Source organism: Chaetodon auriga, chromosome 15 (assembly GCF_051107435.1).
Source record: "Chaetodon auriga isolate fChaAug3 chromosome 15, fChaAug3.hap1, whole genome shotgun sequence".
In the NCBI taxonomy this organism is placed as follows: domain Eukaryota; kingdom Metazoa; phylum Chordata; class Actinopteri; order Chaetodontiformes; family Chaetodontidae; genus Chaetodon; species Chaetodon auriga.
The window spans coordinates 304,560-330,793 of record NC_135088.1 but is presented as its reverse complement, the minus strand read 5'-3'; the positions used below and the strand labels follow the sequence as shown (position 1 = coordinate 330,793).

At 40.6% G+C, this 26,234-nt stretch overlaps 1 protein-coding gene across 1 annotated transcript; it reads left to right on the top strand.

The window, feature by feature from the left end:
- The first annotated feature begins 1,031 nt into the window (after positions 1–1,031).
- On the top strand, positions 1,032–25,526 carry slco2b1 (solute carrier organic anion transporter family, member 2B1). Its single transcript, XM_076751216.1, has 15 exons — positions 1,032–1,136; positions 4,656–4,763; positions 5,764–5,901; positions 5,994–6,156; positions 6,279–6,503; positions 8,009–8,107; positions 12,553–12,683; positions 16,116–16,206; positions 16,465–16,629; positions 16,769–16,958; positions 17,363–17,507; positions 19,719–19,879; positions 22,533–22,597; positions 22,723–22,843; positions 23,719–25,526. Exons 2-15 carry the CDS (start codon positions 4,677–4,679, stop codon positions 23,912–23,914), a joined length of 1,977 nt encoding a protein of 658 aa, XP_076607331.1. The 5' UTR covers positions 1,032–1,136; positions 4,656–4,676; the 3' UTR covers positions 23,915–25,526.
- Positions 25,527–26,234: the final 708 nt, after the last annotated feature.

Below are 26,234 nucleotides of genomic sequence, written 5' to 3'. Positions count from 1 at the left end.
TTATTCTTTGTGCCTGTGCACTTTACTGTTTATTCTTGTCTTGTCTCACCATGGGATAGTGGGAAGGTACATGTAAAGAACTGACAATAAAGCCGACTTTGACTTTGACTGTGATTACTTTCGTTATTATGATCATTATTTTGGGTATTTTGCCTTTATGCACTTCACTGCAGAGAATTACCGCAGACATCAGGTCAGAGGGGACACTTTGTGCATTGTTTATTTCAGACCACATGGACTTTCTTTATACTTAGGTTTTACTGGAGGAAATCTGACAGCAGAGTTTCGTCCACACACACAAAGCTGACATTTTGTATTCCACAAATCTTTTGCCATCAGACTTTATCACTTCTTCTCTTTACAGACAAACATTATTGTGCTATTCAGGTCGTTTTAAATGTTATTCTTAGAATATATTGCTGACAACAGCTACAAGTTATTTCCACTAGTTATCATTATCTCTGGTGTCCATCACAAACAAACGTCAAATAAACTTAAACATCATAGAAAAAAGATGCTTCAGAACTTTCCTGAGACTCAAGTTGTTCAAGTTTTCTTCAGCACTGAAATAATCTAGTGCTGCTTGTCTGTACGTCCATGGGTTCACTGCAAACAGGAAGTGCTAAGAGCTAATTCAGCATACTTACACTGGTGCCAATTGGCAATATACATAACAAAAAAAAAAAGCTAACAAAAACAGATATCTTTGTCTGAGAGAGGGGCCCAAAAACCCCTGAACCACTCTTAGGACAATACTTTGCCCTATGGAAATTAACTTAAACACAGAAATGAAAAAGCAAAAGAGTGAGATAAAAGTTAATGCTCCAAGATTATTCAACCTTCTTGAAAGATTCATGTTGTTTTTTGTGAGTAAAAACCTGTTCTTTCTCAAGCCGTAAAATGATACATGAGGCTTTCAAAGCTTTGCTGTGGTTCGCCCCCCTCCTCCTCCTCCTCCTCCTCCTCCTCCTCCAAGTCCTGCCTTCACACCCAGGGTTCAAATTCCAGTTCCTCCCTCTTCTGTCGGCCGGGGGGCAGTAGAACTAGAACACCGTCAGCTGCTGAAAGAAGTGGATGGTTTGTTAAAACGAAACAGGGAAAACTTCGAGAAACTGAGGCGACCTGCTGCTTTCACAGTGAGTCTGAATGAATCATGTGTCTCTTCTCTCTGGAAACTTTCAGCCTTTTCTAACTAAAGGACTCATGTGCTTTGTTAGAGCCAGCTTGTGAAAGCAGGAGACTCGCCGGTTCTTCAGTTTTCCAAATGAAATTGAATATTGCATAGTTTCAGAACAGGTGGTAGAGCGAAATAAGCTGATGTTCTGACTGCTGGGTTGCATCCTGACAGTTCTGATGCCCATGAATGAATGCTGCTGCTGTGATGATGTTTGCAGGCACTATTACATGGACAGATTGTCAACAGTGGAAAGTAACCAAGCACATTCACTGAAGTACTCAAATTACAGTTTTGACACATTTGTCCTTCACTTGCACATTTCTATTTTATGGTACTTTATATACTTCTACCTCACCTCATTTCAGAGTAATATATGCTAATTTAAAAAAGTCAACAGTCAGCATTAAGTCTGCAATTTGACAACATATCAGCATTTGGATTTCAACACAGTAATTCTAATAAAAACTAAATGAAGGCTGTTTTTTGAAGGAAAACAAAACAATAAAACCTTAAAGAGCAACATGTCAGTAAGTTGTAATGAACTGTGACCACATGGAGCTAAATTTGGCTCTGCTTCGTAAACCACTGTCACCAAACTGAGCTCATAGTCAAATGGAAATGTTTGTGGACTGTCCAACCAACAGAGCGACTTACACAAGTTGCAGGATGAAGCCTAAAATACGTACAGATTTCCAGCAGTATAGTAAAGCTCACAGAGAGAGAACAGCCAGATTCACAGTGACTGACCTCAAACCAGGCTGCAGTTCCTCTAATGGCCACTAGATGCTGCTCTATAAATCTCTATCTAACTAATTAATATGACTGAAAATATATTAGCAACTAGGGCTGGGCGATATGGCCTAAAAATAAAATCTCCGATTTTTTCACAAAAAACTCGATTTACGATTTTTTCAGATTTTTTTCCTACTTTTTAAAGAAGACAGTAAGTACAAACGACAGAGTCAAGCACGTGTAAGAGATTTTTATAAGCTGTCTTCTCCACAGTGCTCAGCGGAGCACGTCTTTATCTATATGACACCACTGCCTCTGTTATGTCTTTGTGCCTTTTAGATGATTTGTCACAAGGCACTGAGGCAGAGCACCTCTGCATGGCGGGCTGCTGCTTGTGCGGTGGTGCTGCGGTAGAAGATGTTATTGGACGTTAGCGAATACGGCTGCGCTCCGAAGGGTGAGCGCGGCTAAGGTGGTTAAACAGTTTGTGGTATTAACCGGTCTTGGTGGGGGCGACGGTCTTGCATACTTTACAGACCACATTGGTCTGACTACGGTCCGACTTACAAAATCCAAAAAACTGCCACACTGGCGAGCTGACGTTCCCTGTTTTATCGACAATTTCTTCGCTCGCTGCAGCGCTCACTTTCTATTTCACATCTCACTCCTCGCGAAGAATCAAACACGAGACAACGCGATGGCGCAACCGAACTTATACTGTTACATGGCTATGGAAGCTCCTGGGGGGCAAAAGGCGCGTCGTAGCAAGAGGAGAAAAAACTCATTTTTTTATTTTTTAAATTGTCCACAGCAAAAAATTCGAATTAATCAAAAAAATTGATATATTGCCCAGGCCTATTAGCAACCAAAATCCAAAATTAAAGATAATTGACTCAGCTCACTGTTTTTGTTTGTTTGTTTGTTTGTTTGTTTGTTTGTTTGTTTGTTTGTTTTTCACTGACCTGTGGATCAGATGGTCCCTCCTCTTAAGACCATGGTAATAATTTAAATGACTTTAGCGTTGTTCTCCACAAAGAACATACTGTGAATGATTAGTCAGCACAGTCTGTAAAACATTTTATTTTCTCCTTCATGTTATGACTGAAAAAAATCAGATAAAAAAAATATTAACCTGCTGGTGGCGCCACTGGAAATGAGGTAATCACCAAAGTCAGGAGGGTTCGTCATCTGGGGACCATGAACATCTGTACCTAATTTAATCTTCATCCATCTCATACAGATTTTCTGGACCAACATTAGCGTTATAGAGCTGCTGCAACAACAAATGCCATTCAGGGAAAGGGAAAGGCTGTGCTTGAATGGGACTTCCTCCTTTCTTCACTGACTGCTAATTAAACTGCTACATATGACACACTATTCTTCAAGGAGGAACACTTTTAACAACAACAGTAATGATAATTCTAATCAACTTTAAGCAGCTTTTTTCAAAACCAAAAAATTGAAAATGGACTAAAACATTTCAGGGATGAGCCAAGTAAAAGCAGGCACCTAAAATAATACAAAATAAAAAGGAAAAAAATACTCAACAAGATAAGAACAACAGTAATAAAACAGATAAGACCAGCCGATCGTCACGCTTTTAAAAGCCCGCGTATAGTTAGTCACAGTGGTGTAATAATGGTTGTCTGGTTCATTTTGTCTGTGAAGTTTTTTGGGAGGATGAATTCAGAATGCTGACTTGTTTAATTTGATCGCTCTTGGTGTTTCCTGTGGGGTGCTCATCATGTTATGAGGTGAGGTGCGTGTGAGCTTTTGAGGATTTTAGTGTTCAGCTCTGATCCTCTGCCGCTCAGTGAGTCGGGGGTTGACTTGTTTTGTTCGGGCTTAGATGAGATAAAACAACCGCACACAATCAGCGGCTGGCTTTGGTTCTGTTGACATTCCTCCGCTGAAAAGAAATGATTTCCTTCCTGCTGCTCTGAAGCTGATTCCCACCTCTTTCTTTCTCTCTTTCTCTTTCTGGTTAATTGTTTTATTTATTTTTCTGTGTCCTTCTTATTTCTGTTACAAAAACAATAACTGTCACTGTAGGATATGAAGAAATAACCAGTATTTACTTAAATATGTAATTCTGTTATTTAAGAATAGAAATTGAAAATAAATAGTTTGTGTTAGCAAGTGTTTGTCCTGTTATTATTCTGCTGAGAAAATAAAAGAATGCAATGCTTAAACTCATAGTGAGTCAAATTGTCACAAGCTGTCTATTCATTCCACAAACTGAAACTGGAGAAATAATTACCTCATAAGAAAAACACTGTCAACAGAGAACCCTGATGAGCTCAGTCCAAACCAGTCCTGCGTCCATTCGTTGCCTGTGTGTCCATTTTAGTGGTTGTGTATCTGTGTGTTAAACCTCATAAAACCTCTTGTCTCTCCCTCTACATCTTGTTTTTGATCCTGCAGTGACTTTCCTTCTGGCTTTGGTCCAGACCTCAGGCCACGACAGCCAACAGCTTTCACTCTCAGTCTGCCTGTGTAAACATACAGCGCATGCACATGTTCTTAATGCTGTGATTCTGGACTGAACTGCCGTCTTGTTTTCACAGGACGCCATCAGTTAAACAGAAACTCTGGAGCACAGTGCGTGTTTGAGGGCTGCATTTATGTTCAGCATTAGATCCTTATGCCATAAAAGTTACTGTGTTACAACAGCAGGAACTGAGCAGTCACATGATGAGAGTCTGGATATTGACATTGATTTTCTGGCTGTGTTTGTATTTTACAGGTGTTGATTCATTCACTAACAATGGGGGCCAATGACCTCAACGTGATCTCTGACCCTGCAGGGTCACGACCTCCTGCCCGGCGCCGAAGCCCCTTCAACAACATCAAGGTTTGTCTCTGCTTCACGTTCAGTGTTTGATTAGCTATGATCCACATGCTCCACAAAGAAAAACAGGTTCATTTGTGTTCACACGCTGACAGTCAAGAGTGATCCAAAGCAAATGCCATGTATGCTGTTCTCTCATTGGCCAGAAATATTACTGGGAAAATTCAGCTCAAAAAGCTACCTCCTCTTCCTTTTTTCTTCTTCTTTATGCAACACCAGCAGTGAATAGTGAATGAACAAAATATCCTGTTCCATAGATCATGTAGACTGTGACGATGAAACAATGCCCTGATGCATCTTATTAGAGGAGTTCAAGACGGGAGAAGATGGTTGCAAACCATCACACACTTGAACAGCAATTGTGAAAAAGCGTCCCATCAGGCAAAAAGCGACCCAGTTGTTTTGGATAGTTGGGTCAACTGTGCTGAGGCTGTAAACAAACCAGTCAATCTCGAGTGTAGCGAGACCTCCCTCTCTGTGCCATCTTGGCCTGCCTGTTTTGACCTACATCTGAAAGCGATTGCTGTGTTCACATGTGCCCAAATAAACCGCATCTGGGGTGAATGCACCCTAAAATAAGAGTTAGGGGCTTTTTCTTGGTATTATTTGAAAGCACTGTAGCCTTTGGGACTTTTGTGGCTTTCAGCTGAGCAGGTTTCTGTGTTGTCTGAGGAGAAACTTCACTTCCTGAAATCCATCCTGCTATTGTTCTGTGAGGTTTCAGCATGCAAACATTTCCTCTCTATGGGTGCTGTCACATAACTCTGATGTCTTCTCTTTTCCAGTTCCCACCTTTGAATGTCTGTGTTGTGTTTCAAATTCATTTACTGTCAAGAGTTACAGATTTGATCTTAATTAAACTACTTTTTTAAAGTAAAGATAGAGTGGGAAAGGATCCCATGTGCGGATAGCAAAACCAAAGCAGCATGTTATTCATCTCCCTTTTCTTTCTCTGTACCCAACTTTCTGACCTGACTTCTTCTACTTCTTCTTCTTCCTGCAGTTCTTTGTATTTTGCCACAGTTTACTGCAGCTGGCACAGCTGTTGGTGTCGGGCTACATGAAGAGCTCCATCTCCACCATCGAGAGACGCTATGGCTTCTCTAGCCAGAAGTCGGGGCTCCTGGCATCTTTCAATGAGGTCAGTATGTTGTCGTCTGCTTCTGGTCTCTCTGTTCTTTGATTCTGTTCTGTATTGTACTGTCAAAATAAAACTTTTGTTTGTGTGTCCAGGTGGGAAACACAGTCCTCATCATCTTTGTGAGTTTCTTGGGGAGTCGAGTCCATCGGCCGCGGTTTATTGGAGGCGGAGCTCTGCTGGCCTGCCTAGCGTCGCTGCTGATGGCAATGCCCCACTTCCTGAGTGGACAGTACACGTACACCGACCACATCAGCTGTGAGATGAAACACAAGATCTAATGATTGAATTCCTGTCAGCTTCAGCTGCACATATTCATGTAAATGTTAATTTTAATGAAATTTGACCTGAAACTTATCTTCCCCTCTTACTCCCAACAGCATCAAGTGATAACAGCACTGGCCTCTGCCTATCAGAGAGAACCTTCACCACCTCATCCTCCAATCAGAGCTGCAGCCAGAAAGAGAGCCCCGCCCAGCAGGTGGTGTACCCTCTGTTGCTGCTGGGTCAGCTGCTGCTGGGTATCGGAGCCGTCCCCATCCAACCCTTCGGCATCTCCTACATTGACGACTATGCCAGCAAGAAGAACTCACCACTCTACCTCGGTAAGGCGCTTAGGAATCAATAAACCTTGTTTCATCCAAACAGTCCAGTCCTGATTAGCGAAGGGAATAAATGGTTTCCACCAGGACGGGGATTCTAGTCCAAAACTAGATAAAAGTTAAGAGAATATGCAGTTGCAACTTGCCAGAATCAACTGTAACAACTTCTGTGGAAAAAGTACTCTGTTATTAAAGCCCAAACACTCATTCGTCCGTGTACCAGTATACATGTGAACCAGGCATTTGTCACTGCATGACTCTTGGATGGATCTAATAAGCAGCAATCCAATCCCAAAAAAGCCAAATGTAAACCTTGAAGCTTTCAAGACAGACTAAAATCCGATTGCTCAAGACACCTAATACAGAGGTCCGTCTCTGCAAGACGCCTTCATAATCTCTACTTAAGTGAGTGCTCTGAGGAAGTGCGTCTTACTAAGTTCATCCTCAGACAGCTGAAGTTACACTGAAATCAGCTGCCATTCTCTTTGTCTCATGAACAGGAAAAAAGAGTCCCAAGTGATTTCAGCATACATGATCATACAGAAAGCTGGTCAAGCTGTTGTAACGTTCAACCACTAAATCCAAAAACTAAACCCATTAAACCCAACTCAACCAGCACAACTCATAGGCCTCTAGTTTCACAACTGCACTGACGGAAACAGATAATATAGTCGTGTTGTCCTGTTTGCACTGATCCACACGGTTGATCCTGTGGATGTGTTATTGTGTTCAGTAGTTAAAACTTGAAGCTCTCGAGTCAGAGAGCTAATGCTACCCGACTCACTTCCTGCTTTTATTAAAAACATACTAAAATGTTAAAGTGCAATAAGTTGAAAGTAGGTCCTGTTTGTACTTAATGCTCCTCACACTTCCCCTCTCTGTTACCTACCTATCTCCTTCCCAGTCATAATTACAAGTTAGAGGTCGATATGAATGAAGATCGAAGCTTCCTTTTAATGACACCTTTTCATCAGGTGATGTAATATCTTCCATGCATGCATGCAGGTCCACATATAATACACAAGTATGACATATGTTTAGCTGTGCATCATTAAAAAGAAAGCGACATGTGTTCTGCATGGAAACACCAGCCTGTGGCATCTGCAGGGTTTTTGCTTACATAACAAACCTGTTTTTATTGGTTTCCTGGAACCAGTTTTAGGCTGAACCTGAGAGGTAACTGTTCATTTACTGGAACTGTATTTTTATGCTGTTATAAAGATTTTCTTGAAAAGCTCACTATTATTGAACGAGTTGTTACAGAAGATGTTTGGGGAGCAGACAACAATTAAGCAGCATGTTTTAATCTAGACATACCTTTCAAGCATGACTGGTGCGTTTCAGGTAGAACCTTACAGAATAATTAATAATTTGTCAAAGAACTGTTTCATGTCAGATTTAAGGAGGTTCAAGCAGATAGAAGAGAAATGAAATACCTGAGGTTTAGTCTGACAACAGCAGTCTGTTTTGTTAGTGTTCATGAGGTTTGTCTTGGTCATGTTTTCCAGGCATCCTCCTCGCTGTGACCTCCATTGGCCCAGCCTTTGGCTTCATCACCGGCTCCCTCATGCTGCGCTTTTATGTTGACTTTGACAAGTTATCCAAAGGTGAGGAGACACAGCTGGACTGAAATGCTCTACAATTCGAGTCAAGCTTATTTTTAACACTTACTTTAAAAGGAAGGGGAGGATTTCCTGTATGTGGCAGTCACTCATATTTGTGGGATTTCAGTTTGTTTAAGGGTGACATAAAGGCAGTGAAAATCAGATAAATGTTGTTCATTTCCTCAGTACCAACTATGAAAACAGAGCACAGAGCTGCTACTAAAGAAGACAAATAACTGACGTGGAGTTAAAGCTTCAAGGAGTTAAGATTCATGCTGTCTTACTTAAAGCGACCTTCAGAAGCTACGAAAGGTTTCCACTCTCTTAACCTTTTTGCACATATGGTGTTGAATATTTGACAGCTGATTTATTTGGACTCAGAGTCTTAACACGTCAAAACAAGTTCTAAATGGACTGAACCAAGAAAAACAAGACAATGTCCAGTTAATGTTCTCCATTCTGATGTCTTACTGTTCGTTCTTTATAGTTAACTGTGATATACAAAAGGGATAATGTCCAACAAGGTGTCCATTATCATGGATTAATGGACAACGTGGAGGCCTGAGCCGTCCAGCGCACATCTGGCTCCACAGAGACAGACACAAGTCAAAACACCATGAACACAAAACAAGTCCAAGTCACAATATCCAGGTGATCGAGGCAAGTCCAAGTTAAAACACAAATGAGACCAAGACAAGGCTGGTCCAAGTCAGAACTCCCTGAAAACAGATGTGTGAGGGCCAAGAGTGTCAAGATTCTGGACTGTAGTGCTCCAGCCCTGCTAACATGACTGAATGACTGAACCTGTTGGAAACACAAAACCTTGAGGCTGCAAGCGAACAGCAGCACAAGGATATAACAAAAAACAGTTAGAAATGATTGAACGTCTCCCTGAATGATTGGACCTGCTGTCTGTCGCTGCTTTGATTGTGGCTGCAGTCCTGTTCAACAGGTGTTTCACAGAGAGTATCAACCTGTAGGATGTCACCAGACTGTCACAATATTATATACTGAAGTGATCTCATCTCAGCTGTTTTCACAGCAGACATTCTGATTTGATGGTAAAAGCACATGTGAGTCATAACTTGAATGATGGATCACTTGTCTTCAAGTGTCCCAGTAAACTTTGACAGTGAACCAGTGTAAACAACACCAGAACACATGTGATTTTCCTACCATGACTTCAAAATCCCACAATACCGTGAATTTCCCTTGGGGATGAATAAAGTATCTATCTATCTATCTACAGTAAGTCACACCCTGTGTCAGCACAAGAACAAATATCCAAGGGGGGTACGAGGCTTGGGATCAACAAATTGCCTGCAAGTGGTAACGTAGTCGTGGATAGTGAAAGTGAAACCATTCAGAAGAAAATTTTAAGACAAAAAAAGTCAGAAAAATAGTCCGTTTATGTCACTCTCTTAATAATCAGATGAAAAACACGAGACATCACTTAGGTGTAAATGCAAGGACATGCACATTTTACCTTTAACAAAGTGTTTTACTCATAGCCACAGATTTAAGGGTGCTGAGGAAGAGCAGGCTTTATAAAAACCACCAATTCAGAAAATGTTTTATCACAGGACAGAAAGACAGAGAGAGAGATTTCATGTGGACGAGTAAGAGAAAGGAAGCGTGGGAATATGGACAAAGGGTCGACGTGATGCAAAGACTTTCTTAGATCATGAAGTCTAATGTTACACTGCAGTTCAGTGGTTTATCAGTGAAGTGTGTGACCTGCACTGCAAACTGAAGTCTCTGTTAAAGGCAGCAAACATTCGGGTAAATAGCAGAAGCATTAAACAGCAGAGAGCTGTATGATGGCAGGACACCGACCTCATTCCTTCAGTCTACAGTGAGGTTTGATTTTAAAGCTCAGCACTGAGTCACTTTGGTTCAGAGGCTGCTGTGTTTGTTTAACAGGATTCCTTAAATCAAACAGTTACTTCACACCCTGCCTGACCTCCTTTTATTCATGTGGGAAACTGACATGCAGCAGCAGCACTCAACCCTCGGGGTGAGTGACAGGTCTGCAACAAGGTGCCACTTTGAAACAATGGATTAGACACAAAAAGACAATATGCAGCTATTGAAACTACAAATAACATTTTCTTTCCTTTCAAATGAATATTTGAATACATAAGTCCAATGATGCAGATCTGGAAAGAAAAAAAAGGCTTATCTGGTGACAATGTTGAACCAAACTCAACTGTTGCTGCAACAAAGGCCGGTGTCTCAAATTCATGAAGCAGTTACACAGACTGAACTTCCTGGATTGTCTTTCCTTGTCTCACTGTTACCTGAAGCAACACTCATGCACCAGTGCAGCCCTTTGTGTTGTTTTAACTCTGGGCTGTTCTTGAACATCCACTGACTTGGTCTGATGTGACCAGGACTCGCTACACAAACCCAGTAAAAACATCCACAGTCTAAGGCACAGCCTGTTCCATTCACTCGCTCTGAGTCAGACTCACCCAGTGATGATGTGTTTAAATAAAATGACTGGAGATAATTTTTGTTGGTTGGTAGCCTATCTGGTTAAATCCTGAAACTTATCCAACAGATTTAAACAGGAGTTTTATTTTTGTGGAAAGAAGATGATTTTTAGCATCCATCGTCTATTTCTGCCCCCTCGGCTCATCTTTCTGGATTTATTCCAGACCTCTGCAATGTGAGAGTTTGTTGATGTTCACTGAAACTAAAACGCTCTGGTTGCCTCAAAGATTAATGGAGCTTGACTTTCTTTTGAGGCTTGTTCAAACAAAATCTTATTTCCTTATGCCATCTAGGGTGTGTGAATGGAGGGCAGAGGTGATTGTGTAAGTCAGCATGAGTGTGTGTGTCTTAACATAATGTCGTGTGCACAGACAAGAGTTTGTGTGTAGATGCATAATATGCATTCAATATTCCTTTATTAGTCCCGCGAGGGGAAATTCCAAATGTAGAAGGACATATGTAGAAGGACGTATTTGTATATGCATGATGCAAACAGTGAGGGCATTTTTCATAGTGAGGATATTTTTCATAGTGAGGATATTTTTCATAGTGAGGATATTGCCTGCTCACTTTTTTAAATGGAGGTTAAGATTTGGTTTTAGTGCTCAGGTTACACCTTTAATTTCAGGTTTTTCCACTTTTTAGCGAAGAATTTTAAAAAGTTAGCATTATGTTCTTGTAATGCATTTACTAGTACGGGTCCCACAAGTATAAAAGCAAAATTGTGGATGAGCGTACGTGAGAGATCATTGTGTGACTCAGCTGGTCTTTGTTCTGGATGTAAACCAGTATTTTCCTGCTGAGCCTGTCATTTATCGTTGTTGATGTTTTGAGACAAATGAGCTGTTAGCATGTTGTTTTATTGGCTGATGTCATGTTCCAGATGTCCAATTTGGCAAGAACCAAAATATGTTCAGAGAAGAAAAATCTATCTTCATACTGAAGCAGACACAGTTCATTTATTTCTTTAAAATATTCTGTTGACCCTTTTAGAGTTATTCTTTGTTGTCCACCTTTAAAAACTGTAACAGTTACATGTTTCAAACAGATGATACAACCACTTGAATGTCTAGTCAACTGACAAAAGAGACTATTTTGACAAAGGATTTATTGTTAAAGACATCTTTCAAGTCAAACCCATTTCCAGCCTCTGAACTGTGAGAATTTGCTGCTTTCCTTTGTCACATGTGATAATTAACAGATCTCAGCATAAGGTTCATCTGGCAGCTGTCCTGGAACTTTCCATCACGTCACATGATCTTCAGCAGAGTTTGCATTTGAAATGGAAAAAAAACAAAATCATTAAGTACTAACAGGGACAGTAAGACAGTTGTCTGTGTCGTTGGGGAATAATTACTGGAAGAAAATCTTCTGATCTGAAGATTCTGGCAGAACAAATTTTGGTAGCATGCCAGTGACAGACTGTCCTTGAGAACAAAAGCTTCCCTCAGCTTTAGGCAGCTTTGGTGAGTATCTGCTCATTGTTTATCTGTTGGGCCACATCTTTACTGTTTGGTTGACTCTCACCACTTTTAGAGCATTGCCTTCAGAGAAAAAGCCGTAAAAGGCAACGTCATAACATGTGTGGTCTCTAGTGCCACACAGAAGACACCGGAAGTGATATTTAACTCCTTCACACAGTGTCCAATAGCTATGAAGATTCCATGCCGGGTCAGCCGGTCTCCAGCGATGAGACCAGGGCTGTCATTCCCCTCGAGGTCGTGTGGATGGGATGGCCTGTTCACTGCAGCCTGCAGCTTTAATGATATTTGATTTGGAGTGAAGAGTGGACTATTATAACCTAAAAATATTACATTTCATTAGATTTAATATTTTACATTGCCTTTTCATTCCTCTTTGTTCTGTTCCCATTCGTTAACTGATTGTGATCCTTGGCATAAGTGATGTACAAATCAGTTTATTTAGTGACTTGCACTCTCTCCTTTTTCCAGACGAGATCAACTTGGACCAAAAGGACCTGCGCTGGGTGGGAGCCTGGTGGCTCGGCTTCCTGGTGGCGTCCTGCCTCCTCTTCCTCACTGCACTGCCTTACCTCTTCTTCCCCAGAAACATGCCCAAAGAGGTGAGTTTTTTGGCATAGTCACATTATCTGACAACAGATCTTATCGCTTCACTCACAGCAGAGGAATCTCTCATTGGAAGCAGTGAACTCTCATCTCTTTTGTTTATTGCTTACCAAGTTAATCATACCTACTGATGTGATAATGATCAACTGGGGTCAAACTGCAACATGCAGTTGATTTAATGGCCATCATACAGTTCATCGAACACATACACAAGACGAAAGGAGGGTTTTCTGGAAATGAACAGGAGGAAATGATCCTGAGAGGATTGGCAAGACTGATTTCAAAATATCTTTTGTTGCAGACATAAACAGAGTCAATATTTTAGGGATGGAAAATTTAAAGATAGAAGCAGCCAGCATGAGCAGACAAGTACAATTCTCTTTGTTTTTATGACAGAAAGTGTTAGCGTTCAAATTTATTCTGCATCAAAATGCACAGTGTCAGAAAATTATGGAAAACATATGATGATCCCCAAAAGGCGAAGTTCATGTTATTGCAGCACAAGAGACAAACAGAAATAAATGAAATCTTAACAACTTGAAGTGACTAAAATCAATATTTTTATATTAGCAATGATTAAGATGATAGCTTGTGTCTGAGAGGTGTTGCTCATAGAGACAAACCCACACAAAACTGTCTCCAACCCTGTTGAGCTTTTAAGCCTCTTTTGTCTGCTAATTTTGGTTTTGTGGCACATTCTGTCTGGTTCAGTTTCGGCTGTTTTCAGCTCTGAAGAGCCCAGCAGACAGCACATGCTCAGCAGCAAACAGTATAGCGAAGCATATAGCAGCTGAAGAGAAGAGCCAGATATTTCCCTCGGGAGCTGGTGGAGACCAAAGACAGAGTGAATATTGGACTTAAAATTCATTCAGATTCAACATTCAGGTGGACACAAACATGACTTTGGTGGGATGATCATTTCTGCTGGTTAGGCTAATAAATAAGTGCTTAATAACAAGTTCATCAAGTCCATTTGAAAGGTCACAGGTTTAATGAAGGGCATTATACATCACAGTACCTCAGACTAAAAAAATCAATTGTCCAAATGTCATTGAACTGTGTAGAAACAAGACGAGGCCAGCATAATAAAGTTGGTAAAGATTATTTCAGATTGAAAAGATGAAAAATATAAAAAGCGCTCATGAACTGAATCCCCATCACCTCAACAAGCTCTAACAGGAATCTGCTTCAGCTCCAGGCTCCATCCCAAAACAAAGATAAGGAAGGTTCAAAAGGATGAAGTTATTTATCTAATGATTGCTCAACAAATGTCCATCTGAGCGTTGAAACAGCAGAGTGAAGCCAAACTTGAGCACTTTCAGTTTTAAACAGCAGATATTTGATCTAAGGTTTTCCCTTCACATGTTAAAGTTTTAGCATGTCAGAGACTTTACTGCACGGACACACCAACACTTAACACTTTAACTGCTGGTTTGTCTTTGTGTGTTTTATCATCAATTCAAAGGACAAAACCAGTGCAGTTTGAGCGCTGCGTTGCCTCGGTTTACCAGGGTTGAGTTCTCTGCAGATGTCAGGCAAAAGACTTGTTTGTTATCATCTGAGCAGCACTACACAAAACTAAGAGAGCACAAACAAAAGTTCCATGTGTAACTATGGTTCTATGAGCTCCAGAGACAGCACAGTTTCACAGCTGAATTTCCACCAAATCTCTACAGACTGATGTAAATAAGTTATGATCTTGAGATAACGCATTTAAAAATGGTATTTGTCATTGTATTCTCAACAGGTTAATGGTTTTGTGTTTCTGAATCTAAACGCCCGATCTTACAGCTGGTACATGTCACACAAATTGTCAGGTAACACACTCAACACTATCAGATTTTGGTACCAGTCTTCCTGTCAGATAAGGAGATGAGCTCCGAATTCTACAAATGTTTCTTCCCTCTATCTGTTTTTGCTCCAGAGGGTTGAATTTTGTTTTCCTGTTTTCTATTTAATGACCTAAACCATGGCTAAAAAGTGTTAACTTGAGTAAATTATCAAATTGACTGATTTACTTAGATTGTGTGACAGTACTGAAAATGTTAAGTAAAACCCTCTCATGACATCATTTCAAAACTGAAAGTATCTCTGAGGTTTGGCTTCACTCACCAGTTTAATGAAACAGTGGACTCTGCTCATTGCTTTGGCTGCTGTGTGTGTATGTCGTATTTCAGCTCATATCAGATAGAACGCTGTTGAGCAACCTGCTGGCACTGATCGCCTCATTCCTTTGAAGTAACGATTGCAGTTGAAGTTTTTTGTAATGGAGCCAACACTCCTCCACAAACCGAAGCAGATTCCACAGCAGAGTCGATCGGCTTAGTGCAGTATCACTGGCGTTGAATAAGATTAACCAGCTTATTATGTGTTTTAAGACAGCACTGACAATACCCAGCATGCTCCTTCTGTGTCTGCAGACGGACCAAAGCAGATTGTTTCACACAGTTTATAAAGAACATCTGCACAGTTTTTAATACTAGTGTTGTTTTGGGTCCTGGAGACTTCAGCAGTGGTGGAAGGCAACAAAATACATTTACTTAAGCAATGTACTTAAGTACAATATTGACTATTTCTTTATATTACTTTACCATTTCCATTTTATGCTACTTCTACTGCACTGGACATAAATATTGTACTTTTTACTTCATGACATCCATGGCATGTGACATTGGTTACTAGTTACTTTGCTGATTAATAATAAAACAATAATAATAAATCAACTAATAAATGATGATGTGTTATTTTGGATGAAGCTACCCAGCTGTTTGTAAAGTACATGAAATTAGTTTCACCTTCACCAAGATTACGTAAGATTTTGAATTGTTTATTGGCAGCCGTGCCGAAGCTGGATCTGTTGCACATTGACCACAAGGACGAGCCCAAATGTGCTGCTGAGAAAACTATTCTCAGACACAGCCACCCGTCACAGTTGGAATGCAGATGAAGTGATAAATGAGGAGCTTTACCTCCAGGCTTGGCTCTTGGGTTTGTCTAAATATGTTGACGACTGATCAGAGGCTAAATATTTTGAATTTTTGCTATGCGGACCACCATGTTGAGACCTCTGACCATCTGATGAACAGTTCACATTATCTACTTGTGATCGTTTTTATCTCAACTTTAAAATTCCAATAAAACTGACTTCAGTGGTTTAGACTAAATAAATCCTAATTCCATGAGTAACATGCTTTTCCAGAAAAGAGTTGCAGTATCTGCTGTTACAACAGTTCACAACCCAGATCACGAGGCTTTTGTACGACACGTTTACCTAAAGTGTCTTACAGAGCTGTGAATGTAAACCTTTCCAGTGTTCAGGGCCCCAGCAGATTCCCTCAAAGTAGCAGCGACTGCAGACTGAGTCTTTTTGAAACCTCCAGTGAAGAAACAAGTCCAGCATGTGATGTTCTGCTTCCATATTTGTCCAGGGCGGCACAGACGATGTCGAGTCCACACCGGACTGTAAACAGCAGCTGGCAGACCCGTTCCAGGAACTTTCACTCCTTCAGTTCCTCAAAAGTAAGTCTTCTTTTCCTCTTCTGTTTCCTGTCTGAGGAGGCTGCAGCCGAGGCAACTATAGGGCATCGACAGTGAACATCAACAGACAGCTTTGGCTTTAACACGTCTTGTAAGATTTCTGCAAATAATGGGCTTAAAAAAATGAGCTCAATTTCATTTCATCATCTGTTGCAAAATGAAGACCCAAATATCCCTTTAAGGGTCATTGTTTCCATCCATCACACCTCATCTGCCTCATTGTCCACCACTGTTCCTCAGGTTTTCCACATATCGCCCTGCGAACGCTGCGGAGTCCCATCTACCTGCTGGTGGTTCTGGCCCAGGTCAATCTGGCAGCGCTGCTGGCCGGCCTTGCCACATTTATGGCCAAGTTCATTGAGAGACAGTTCAGCCAGACTGTCTCCTTTTCTACCATGATGATAGGTAAGAGTGCACGCAGACTGTGGGTTTCATGTGCATGAATTCATATGTGTTAAAGCAGGTAGAGCGGTACAAACTTAACACAGGAAAGTTTGGACCAAATTAAATTGACATTTTTGTCTTCTTGGTTTCCTTCTTTCAGGAGGAGTTTGTATCCCTCTGGCAGTGCTGGGCACCGTCCTGGGTGGAGTTCTAATGCGGAGGTTGAATCTTTCGGTCAGTGGTGCCAGCAAGTTGTGCACCACAGCCATCCTACTCTGTGTGTTCTCCGCCACACCGCTGTTACTCATTGGCTGCCCCACCCAGAGAGTTGCCGGGGTCTTTCCTCACAGGTAGCTACACCGTGAGTTCTACAGAGGGCTGGGAAACTAATGTCACCACCAACAGGGAACCAATTTTGCCACTAACAAGGAACTGTTTTCCCCATAAACAGGGCACACGTCTGAAATAAACATGTAGTTCTTCACCTCCTTTGATGGCCAACGAAACCGCCGTTTGAGTGAAACTGAGCAAAAACCAAACAAAACATCTGGTTTTACCAAAATAAGGTGGCCAATTCACCATGTTGATAAAACCATAAGCTTTGTGATTTTCAACACACGTGGAGTCTTGTTCATAAACATCAACAGCATTTGTGTCACTATCACATTTTACAGCAGCCAGAGGTCATTTCCTGCTTTGAAAGGTTTTGTAATCACATGCCCTTAAAGCTGTTTTTCAATGTGTGTGTTTTCAGCTCTGACGCGTTGTCATGCAGCACTAGCTGTCAGTGTCCTCGGGAGGAATTTAACCCAGTCTGTGGGTCCGATGGTGTGGAGTTCAGGTCCCCCTGCCATGCCGGATGCATTGGCATGGAGACAGATACCAACAACAAAGCCATAGTAAGAATGTTTTGTCATTTTACTTGAACATCGTCATGCACATTTTCACCTCTGAAGCATCCTGTTATCACACATTCTGGCTAATACAGAAATCAGTAAATTCAGATTCACTTTCAAACTAATGCCTTGAATTGAAATTCTTGTGGTGTGCAGTATCAGAGACCCGGTCAGCTCTGTATTTGTGTGCTGCCAACTCCCATTTACCCTCTGAGTGCTCATGCTCCTTGTTAAAGTGGATGACGTCACATCTTGTCTTTTGGTGAATACTGCTTTGTTTATGCAGAGCTGCAGGCAGCAAAAACTATGTCCATCCTCTCTTCTGCTTTGGCTCTCTCAGATATTCAATTCAATTTTATTAATATCGCGCAAATCACAACAGAAGTCATGTCAGGACTCTCCCCATGTAGAGCAGGTCAGGACCATACGAACAAGCACTTGGCATCGGTGGCAAGAAACGTCCTTTTATAGATGTAAACTATGATCTGTTCTCTCTCTTCATCTGACTGTCTCTCCCACATTCTCACCCTGTTTTTCCTTTTGTTTGCATTCCCTTTTATTCACTCAACACCTATTTCCGTGGAAGTGCTCTCAAGTGACAAGAGACAGCATTAATATGCACCGTGAATCCAATGCAGAGGCCGAACAAAGCTCTGTGTGACCCTCAGTTTGTCGAGGGATTGATGGCTGCTGGAAGCTTCACGGAACAGCTTCTTCAAACACTTAACTGCTTAGAAACTTAGATTTTACTGTCACTGTAAAATTCAGTTCAGCGAGAGGCATGAATGTGCTTTCATGACAGTCTGCAGGTTTTGGTATGTCTTTTGCACATGTAGAAAATTTGTTCTGATGCTGCCACTAGTGGAAAGATTAGGGGTCCATTAAAGCATAAGAATTCACCCTCTGGGAAGCAAGAATAGGCAGAATACAAACCAGTGAAATCCTACACATAGAAGTGAAAATATCTCTAGTGTTGAGAGAGAACCAGACTTTTACTATTAGGGGCAAAAAACTGAAAGTCCTTTAAATTATATGTCAATGGCATTTGATTTGTATTTTCACGTTGGCAGTAATTCTACATTTTTAAACATGAAAAGAAAGTACAAACTGGATTTAAAACTTTGGACACTGGCCAGATTTGAAGGGAGTGACATAATGTCCAGATGTTTGCAGCAGTTCCAGAGGAATTTGTTTGATTAATGTAAACACTCTTTGGTAAAATGAAGGTGCTCTTGTTGTCTGTTTTGTAACAGCATTCAGTGTTGATGATGACAGAAATTTACTGGAGGAACAATTTGTGATCCATCTGGAAAGAGACCAGTATGTTGTCCAGCCAGAAGAGACGTTTTTCACAAGGAGCGACTGAGGCTTACTCAGCTGGATGTCATCTTACTGAGTTTACTTTCACTCTCTCTTCCAACATATTCCCCGTAAATGACACTCTGTGCCTCCATATCAGTTCCAAGTAAACATAAAAAATCCCAGACTGAAGTTTGAGTAAAAAAGGAGGGATAAAGGAAGCAGATAAATCCGAGATCCAAGAAGTGACTAATTACACATTCCTCCCCCACAAACGGTGACATGAGATGCAGTTTACACAGAATTTCTGTTAATGGGTTCATTGCTTTAAAAACATCTGCAGTTTTTCCCAGGATGGGAAGGAATATTGATTTTAAGATAGAAAATGGGCAAAAACGCAACACTTTTTTAGTTTCACTACAGCTTTAAACAGTGTCTTCAAACTCAACATTCATCCTGTGTTCCTCTGAACTGCTGACAGTGACACCAACTGTGAAGATGTTAGCTGTAAGGTAGCAACGCACACGTTCTCCAAACTCAGCGGACGCTTCAGTTCTTTCTGTTTCTTTGCTCCTGTCCTCTCTGCTCCAATAATAATTTTCATTTTCGATTGATCTGCTGACTGTTCTCTCCATGAAACAATCAATCATTGTTAGAAACAAATTAAAACCACCCATCAGAATTTCTCTGAACCTCACACAGTTTATTCAGATTGCTGGTTTTGTCCGGCCAACATCATATCTGACTAAAGCATCAGATCCTCAAAAACTGCTTGAAAAATGAGGATTAATGAAACAATGAATCAATTATCAAAACAGTTTCTGATCATTATTTACTGTTGTTTGTTCACTGTGTTTCTGTAATGGCCGCTGCAGCCTCTCCACCTGTATCCTGACGGTGTATCTGTTTGTGTAGAACTACACTGAGTGTCGCTGTGTCTCCGGTCTCGGCTTCGCCTCTCCTGGGACATGTGGCAGCGGATGCTCCCACCTCCTCCTCCCCTTCATGGTCCTGATCGGTGTCACAGGCTTCATCGCCTCCTTCTCACAGACCCCCTCCTACATGATGATACTCAGGTATGAAAGAGAGAGAGAGTCAAAGTCCTGACAGCAGGAAATGACACACAGTATAAAAACAGCAGGTAACACTTTCATGTGCACCTCAAGTGATCAAGGACCTTCACATTCTACTAAATTTGTGTTATTAATTTCATTCGAATTGTGGTTTACCTTGAATAAAATTACAGATTTTTGTAAATGTGTAAGTAATGTGTAAGTCAATAAAACATATACTGTATATCATTTTTAGACATTTTAATTCAGATATTATAACCTTTAAACAACTTTCACAATCAAATCTTCAGACCTTCATTGTCTACAACAGAAATCATAAATTACTGACAAAGATTTACTTCACAGTCCTAAAGAAATCAGAGTAAATACTGATGAAATAATCCTTCTTCCCCGGTTTCTGAGGCAAAGTTAGTGAACTTTAACAGCCATTCCATTTTTTAATAATCTAAAAATATTTCAGGGTTCTTTCATTTCCTGAAAAATGAGCTTTGCATTTTGGCTGTGACAAGATATTTTCAAGTCATTTTTTCTTTGAATTTCAACAATAGCTTAAAGTTAGCATTAAATTGCAAATTACTCTGGAAGATCTGATGAGCATCAGCCTCCTCAGTTGTTGAGTGATTTACTCCACATAAGCACCTTCTTGTGTATTCAGTCCTCCTGATTCCACAGAGATATCTCAAAGTGTGTGCGCCCACCTCTGGCAAATCCAGTTGATTTGATATGACTTGATGTGATATGAAAGGCACACACCTATAAACTGCACAAGGCCAAGTCCAAGGAACCTGTAGCCCTCCATCTGCTGGTGATATCATAGATACTGACTGAGACCAAGACTTTATTGGTCCATCTCACACACTGTGATATTACATGATCGCTGTAATCACACAGTGAGAGGGGGACTTTAGTGGGGGACGCATGAAAAATGGAGCGTTTCCATGGAGCCAAAACACAAGCAGCTCAGTTTTCATAATCAGTGAGCAGCATATGTGAGGATGTGTCCTACCATTTATCAACATTATGCTGTGGCCCCGAGAGCTCAATGGACTGAAGCTTAAGACAACACAGAACAGCAGTTAAGAGATCGGCTGTACTGATGTTTACAGCGAGTGAGGACAGAGAAGGTTAAGAGCGACGAAAGATCAAGTGCAGACATGAAGCATCTGTTACTTCATCTAAATGAGCTGCAAGTGAGTATTCATGCTTATAACACAAGCAGAAAGAGGATAAAATATTTATTAATGTGGCTGCTGAATAGCATATGCTGCACATCGGAAATGTTGATGTTATGCACAGCCTTGACTTCATATCCAGAAAAACGTCAGTAAATTCCAGTAAAACACAGACTTTGCTTTTCCTGCGTGAATGCAGCATGCAAAGCACAGATGAGGTGAGGTAATTTCGACATTTAGTCTATTAGTCCAGGGCGAAGAGGGCCCTCGTAATCACCTCATTAGTTGTAGTGCTTTAGCAGGGCCAAAGTAGTAGAACTACTTACAGTGAGTCTAAAGTGAGTATTTGTAAATCGATGAATTTTGACCCCTGCCGGTCACAGTGGTTCCTACATCATCTCCTCTTCCTCCTCAGAGTTGAGCTGTAAACCAGCTCCACAGAGGAAATGGGGTTTTTGAATGTGCTGTTGACACACAAAGTACAATGGAGGGCTTGCTCACAGCTGCAAAACACTAAAATAAATTCCAGATGGTGGTGAAAGAGCTCCAGCTCCATTTGGCATTATGTGGAAATTAGGGGAAGAGGAGGGTCAGAAAAAGGAGAGTTTTTGTAATTTTCCTTTTGCTTTGAGGGAAGGTAGTCTGACTTTTTAGGGGAATCAGAGGGGAGTCTTTTGTTTTGCTGTTTGAGGGTTAGCCTGAGGTTTAATTTGAAATGCCAGTCCTCCTGCCAGTCACCTGATCCTCAGCTGTTGTCTCACCTGTTCTGCATTTCATGTCTCTGCTGTATAAAGCTGCCACCTGCCAGATCATTTATGCCACCAAACCATCACTTCTCCTTTTGCCACTTTTTTTTTTTTAAATGAATCGATGGCTATGAGCTTTAAGGTTTAATTTGAGCTTGTTCATATCCATTGACAATGAGTTTATTAAAAATCCACCAAACTCATATAAATCATATTTTCTCATATAAAACAATCTCACTCAATATGAAAAGTATGTGCATCATCTGTGTCTGTGTGTTCAGATTTAATTGTGTTGTGACTCTGAGAAGTGGTGCAATTTTCTGCATGCTGCAGCTCCAACTGCTGACTGTGTTGATAAGCAGCCAAACTACTAATAACTAACTTCTTGTTGTCTTAAAAACGCCTGCATGCACCTGTCCCTTTTACCATGCACAGTACCTTTGCCTCACCTCCTTTCAGCTCTCCCACAACTCCAGAAAACCTCTGAGCCAGAACAAGCAAAACAACAACAGAAGCAGGGACTTGAAATAATACAATGCAACATCCAAAATCCTTTTACTGTATGTCATCATGGCAGCTGTCACTGCTGTCATCAATAGTCAACATTCCTCCTGTTGCTCAGCTCTGTTTCAGCATGTCAGCAAACCAAACCCACAAGGCTGAGTGCACATGCACCCACAGACAATAAACACGAAACCCATCCTTATCATGAATGTGATGTTTGTGTCTCTGCTGCAGGACGGTGCCCACAGAGGACAAGTCTTTTGCAGTAGGAGTGCAGTACATGCTATTCAGAGTGCTTGGTGAGTAAAGATGTATTGTTTCAACTGCTTAGAAGAAATATCCTTCATCCTTTCATCCACGATAAATCTGTGTGTGTGTGTGTGTGTGTGTGTGTGTGTGTGTGTGTGTGTGCGTACGTTTGTAGCGTTCATGCCCGGCCCGGTTTTGTACGGCAGCGTCATCGACACCACCTGCATCCTGTGGGGCAAGAAGTGCAACAAGCAGACTTCTTGTCTCTACTACAACCTGAACCGCTTCAGACATCGGTGAGTCATTCTGAGATGGATTCACATTCAACATTGTACACTGTATTACAGTGTTTACAGGTGGACATACAAACATTCAGGCTGGATTTATTCCTCTAGCGGAGGTGGGCTGAATTTAATATTACCAGCACTGGTCACATATGTGCATATGTATGTGGCCAATTTTTTACCCCTATTGGTCTATATTTGTTTCCATTTTAGAACGTTTTTTAGCTACTAGCACAGTTGGTGTGTACAACTATCACTGAATTACTTTGCTACTGAAGAACTTGATGATTCTCAGTTAAGTTCTACAGTTACAAGGTATGTGTTTATCGGTGTTTATTCTAGATGGTCAGGTAATGATATCCTCAGGAAGTAAACATTCATCATCACATTGGATGATATCAACATATTTCACGTCTGTGTGTGTTCAGTTTGAGTTAGTTATGACTTCCTGAAGGACTGCACTTTTTGACTCAAATTCACCTCATGCAGTATCTTTGCCTCCCTGTTAACTTGAACAGACCAACAGTTTGTACATTTATGGATCAGGAAGGATAAATCTGTTTTGAAGAAGTCCCTTTTTCTGTTTTTGGTTTAGTTTATAGATGACATTGTAATATATTTACGCAATCTAACATATCAGACTCCGTCATTGTCCCTGGCATTTTCACAGTCGACACTAGAAAACTTCATCATGTGAGATAAACATAAAACAACTCTCCAATTATCATTAATTTTCCTATTAGGAGTCCTATCTAGCAGCAGCTGTTTAACCTTTGCATTGGAGATTTTGTGGTACATCTGTGAAAAATGGTTCCTCAAGCTTTAGCCTGCACCTGCTCCAAAACACCAAAACAATAAAGACCACCTCTGTGTGTTTGTGCGTGCAGGTTTCTGGGTCTGCAGGCAGTCTTTGTGTGTGGGGGGCTGCTCTGCTTCCTGCTGACGGTTGTGGTCCTGCGCAGGAGGGCCAAACATCAGGAACCAGAGCCAGAGAGCAAAGGAGGGTACGAGCTGGTGAACGGGCAGAAAACACCGGAGAACGTTTCACCCAAAGAACAAGAACTGAAGGGCATCAAGACCTGAAGAAACACCACAGGAGGATACAGGGACAGAGGGATGAAGAGAGGCTGAACAAGGAGAAAACTGAAGAGAAAGAGTTTCTAAGATGGTGGAAGCTGCTATGCTGCCAAAGATATGAGTTACTCAATGTGTGTGGAGTGTTTCTCCTGCCTGTCACTCAAAGGACCAGACAGCCTGCATAACGAGGCTGAGATACTTTTGATTTTGTATTTTTTTACATGCAACACTCAGTACATGTTCTAGAGGTGGAAGAAGTACAATTTTAAAAATACCACAGTGTACAAATACTGTATTCAAAAGTTTACTTGTGTACTGGAAAAATTCACAAGTATTAAAATATACTTAAATTACCAAAAGTAAAAGTGCTCATTGTGCTAAATTTTGAAATAATAAAAATGATATAATTGGATTATAATTACTTTAATGTTGCAGATGGTAAATGTGGAGCTTATTTAAGTACTTCAAATGTTGCTGAGCCAAATATAAACATCACAATAATCATAATACATCACTTGTTGGTTCTAATTGGTATTAATCTGAATCCGTAAGGTAACTATATCCAAACCCGTCAAACAAATGCAGTGAAGTCACAAGTTAAACATTTTCCTCTGAAATGTAGTAGAGTGGAAGTATAAAGTGGTTCCAAATAGTGAAATAAAGTACAAATATCTCAAAATTGTGCTGAAGTGCAGTGCTTGAGTAAATGCACTTACTTACTTTCCACCACTGAACACTTCCAATGAGATTACTGGTGTGATTGTATATAAGAGGATCAGTAAATTGTGCCATATACGATACAAACAAACATACTGTGTTTATATGATTTTTAAAATGCTGAATCTGGTGCTGACGTTTAATAAGCTGCACTTCCCATCTTTTCCCTTCACCAACAAAGTCAGGGCGATATCTGTGAGGGCGACTCCAATCACTCAAATCACTTTTAGCCATGCTAGCAGCATGTTAGCAGCATACTAGCAGCATGGCTCAAGACAGCATCGCTGGTCAGTCCACTACTTTGGTCCAGACTGAAATATCTCAACCTCGATTGGATGGATTGCTGTGAAATTGTTTTCAGACACTTATTGGTAGTGTCATCATCAGGTCAAAACTAATGTGAGCAAGGCCAGAGAAAACTGGTCAACTGACAGTCTCCTTTGTTGCACATCATCCTCCATTTCTGTCTCACTTAATTTCCTGTCATCTCTCCACTGTAAGCTATCTGATGAAGGCATAAATATGCCCCAAAATAAGCTGTACAAATGTCTTGAAGAGCTGTAACCCCAAACACCAAAGCATCCAGTTCTCTCACATCCACAAGTAACCCGACCTTCAGAGCTTCACAAAGCTGTGCGAGATGTAAGACACTGCATCCATGTTGTTCTGTGATTTAAGAGCAAACTGAAGGTGTTGACATCAGACTCTTGACATGTTGGTTTTTTGGATGAATTTAAATGCCAAACATGTATAATGTGTTGTGCTGCTTTTTTTCTGTGAACAGTGTGGACAGTCAGATGATGTCATGTCTGTCTGAGTGTGGCTTCATTGCCTGCTCTGCATTGATGTCACCGTTGCTTGTTGTCATTTTGTACTCATATTAAACAGGGCTTTTACTTTGAAATAAAGAAAGAAAGAAAAAAAAAAGAAAAGAAAAGAAAAGGAAGACATTATTTTCAATTGATTCCTTTTCATCAAATGAACTATTTGATTTTTTTTTATACTGACTGACTGCAGCACTAACCAGTCTGGACCTTTTCAGTTTTAAAAATATTCTTCCTGACACATTCTTGAAGCTACTTTCTTAAATGCTTGTTGTTTTTGTGTATTTATTTTGTCAATTCTCCACTGTTTTTAGTTTCAAAAATATTTCTCTGTATCTATGAAATTGCAGTACCAAAGGAACCGCTCAGGCCTGAAGCGCTGAAAGAAATATCCTGTATGCATAAATAAGAACGAAGAATGAAAAACAAAAGTGTTTCACTGTGTGAGTAAAGCTCACGTTATATATGTGTGTGTGTGTGTGTATATATATATATATATATATATATATATATATATACACTTAAATATATTAGCATCTTTTTCTTGTTGCCTTATTTAGTCTTATTCAGACTATTTATTAATTATTATTATCAGTTATTCCTACCTGATAAATTTCTAAATCTAAAACTGAGCTAAGAAATGCAAAGCCAGACTGAGTGAAGTTTAAATTGTCTCACAGATTAAGTTTATTCCTTGTGTTAACTGTGATTCCTCCTGCTTCCAGATGAGGATTCTTCTCACATGACATGAAATATATGGTGGCCGATATGATTTAGTTTCTTTT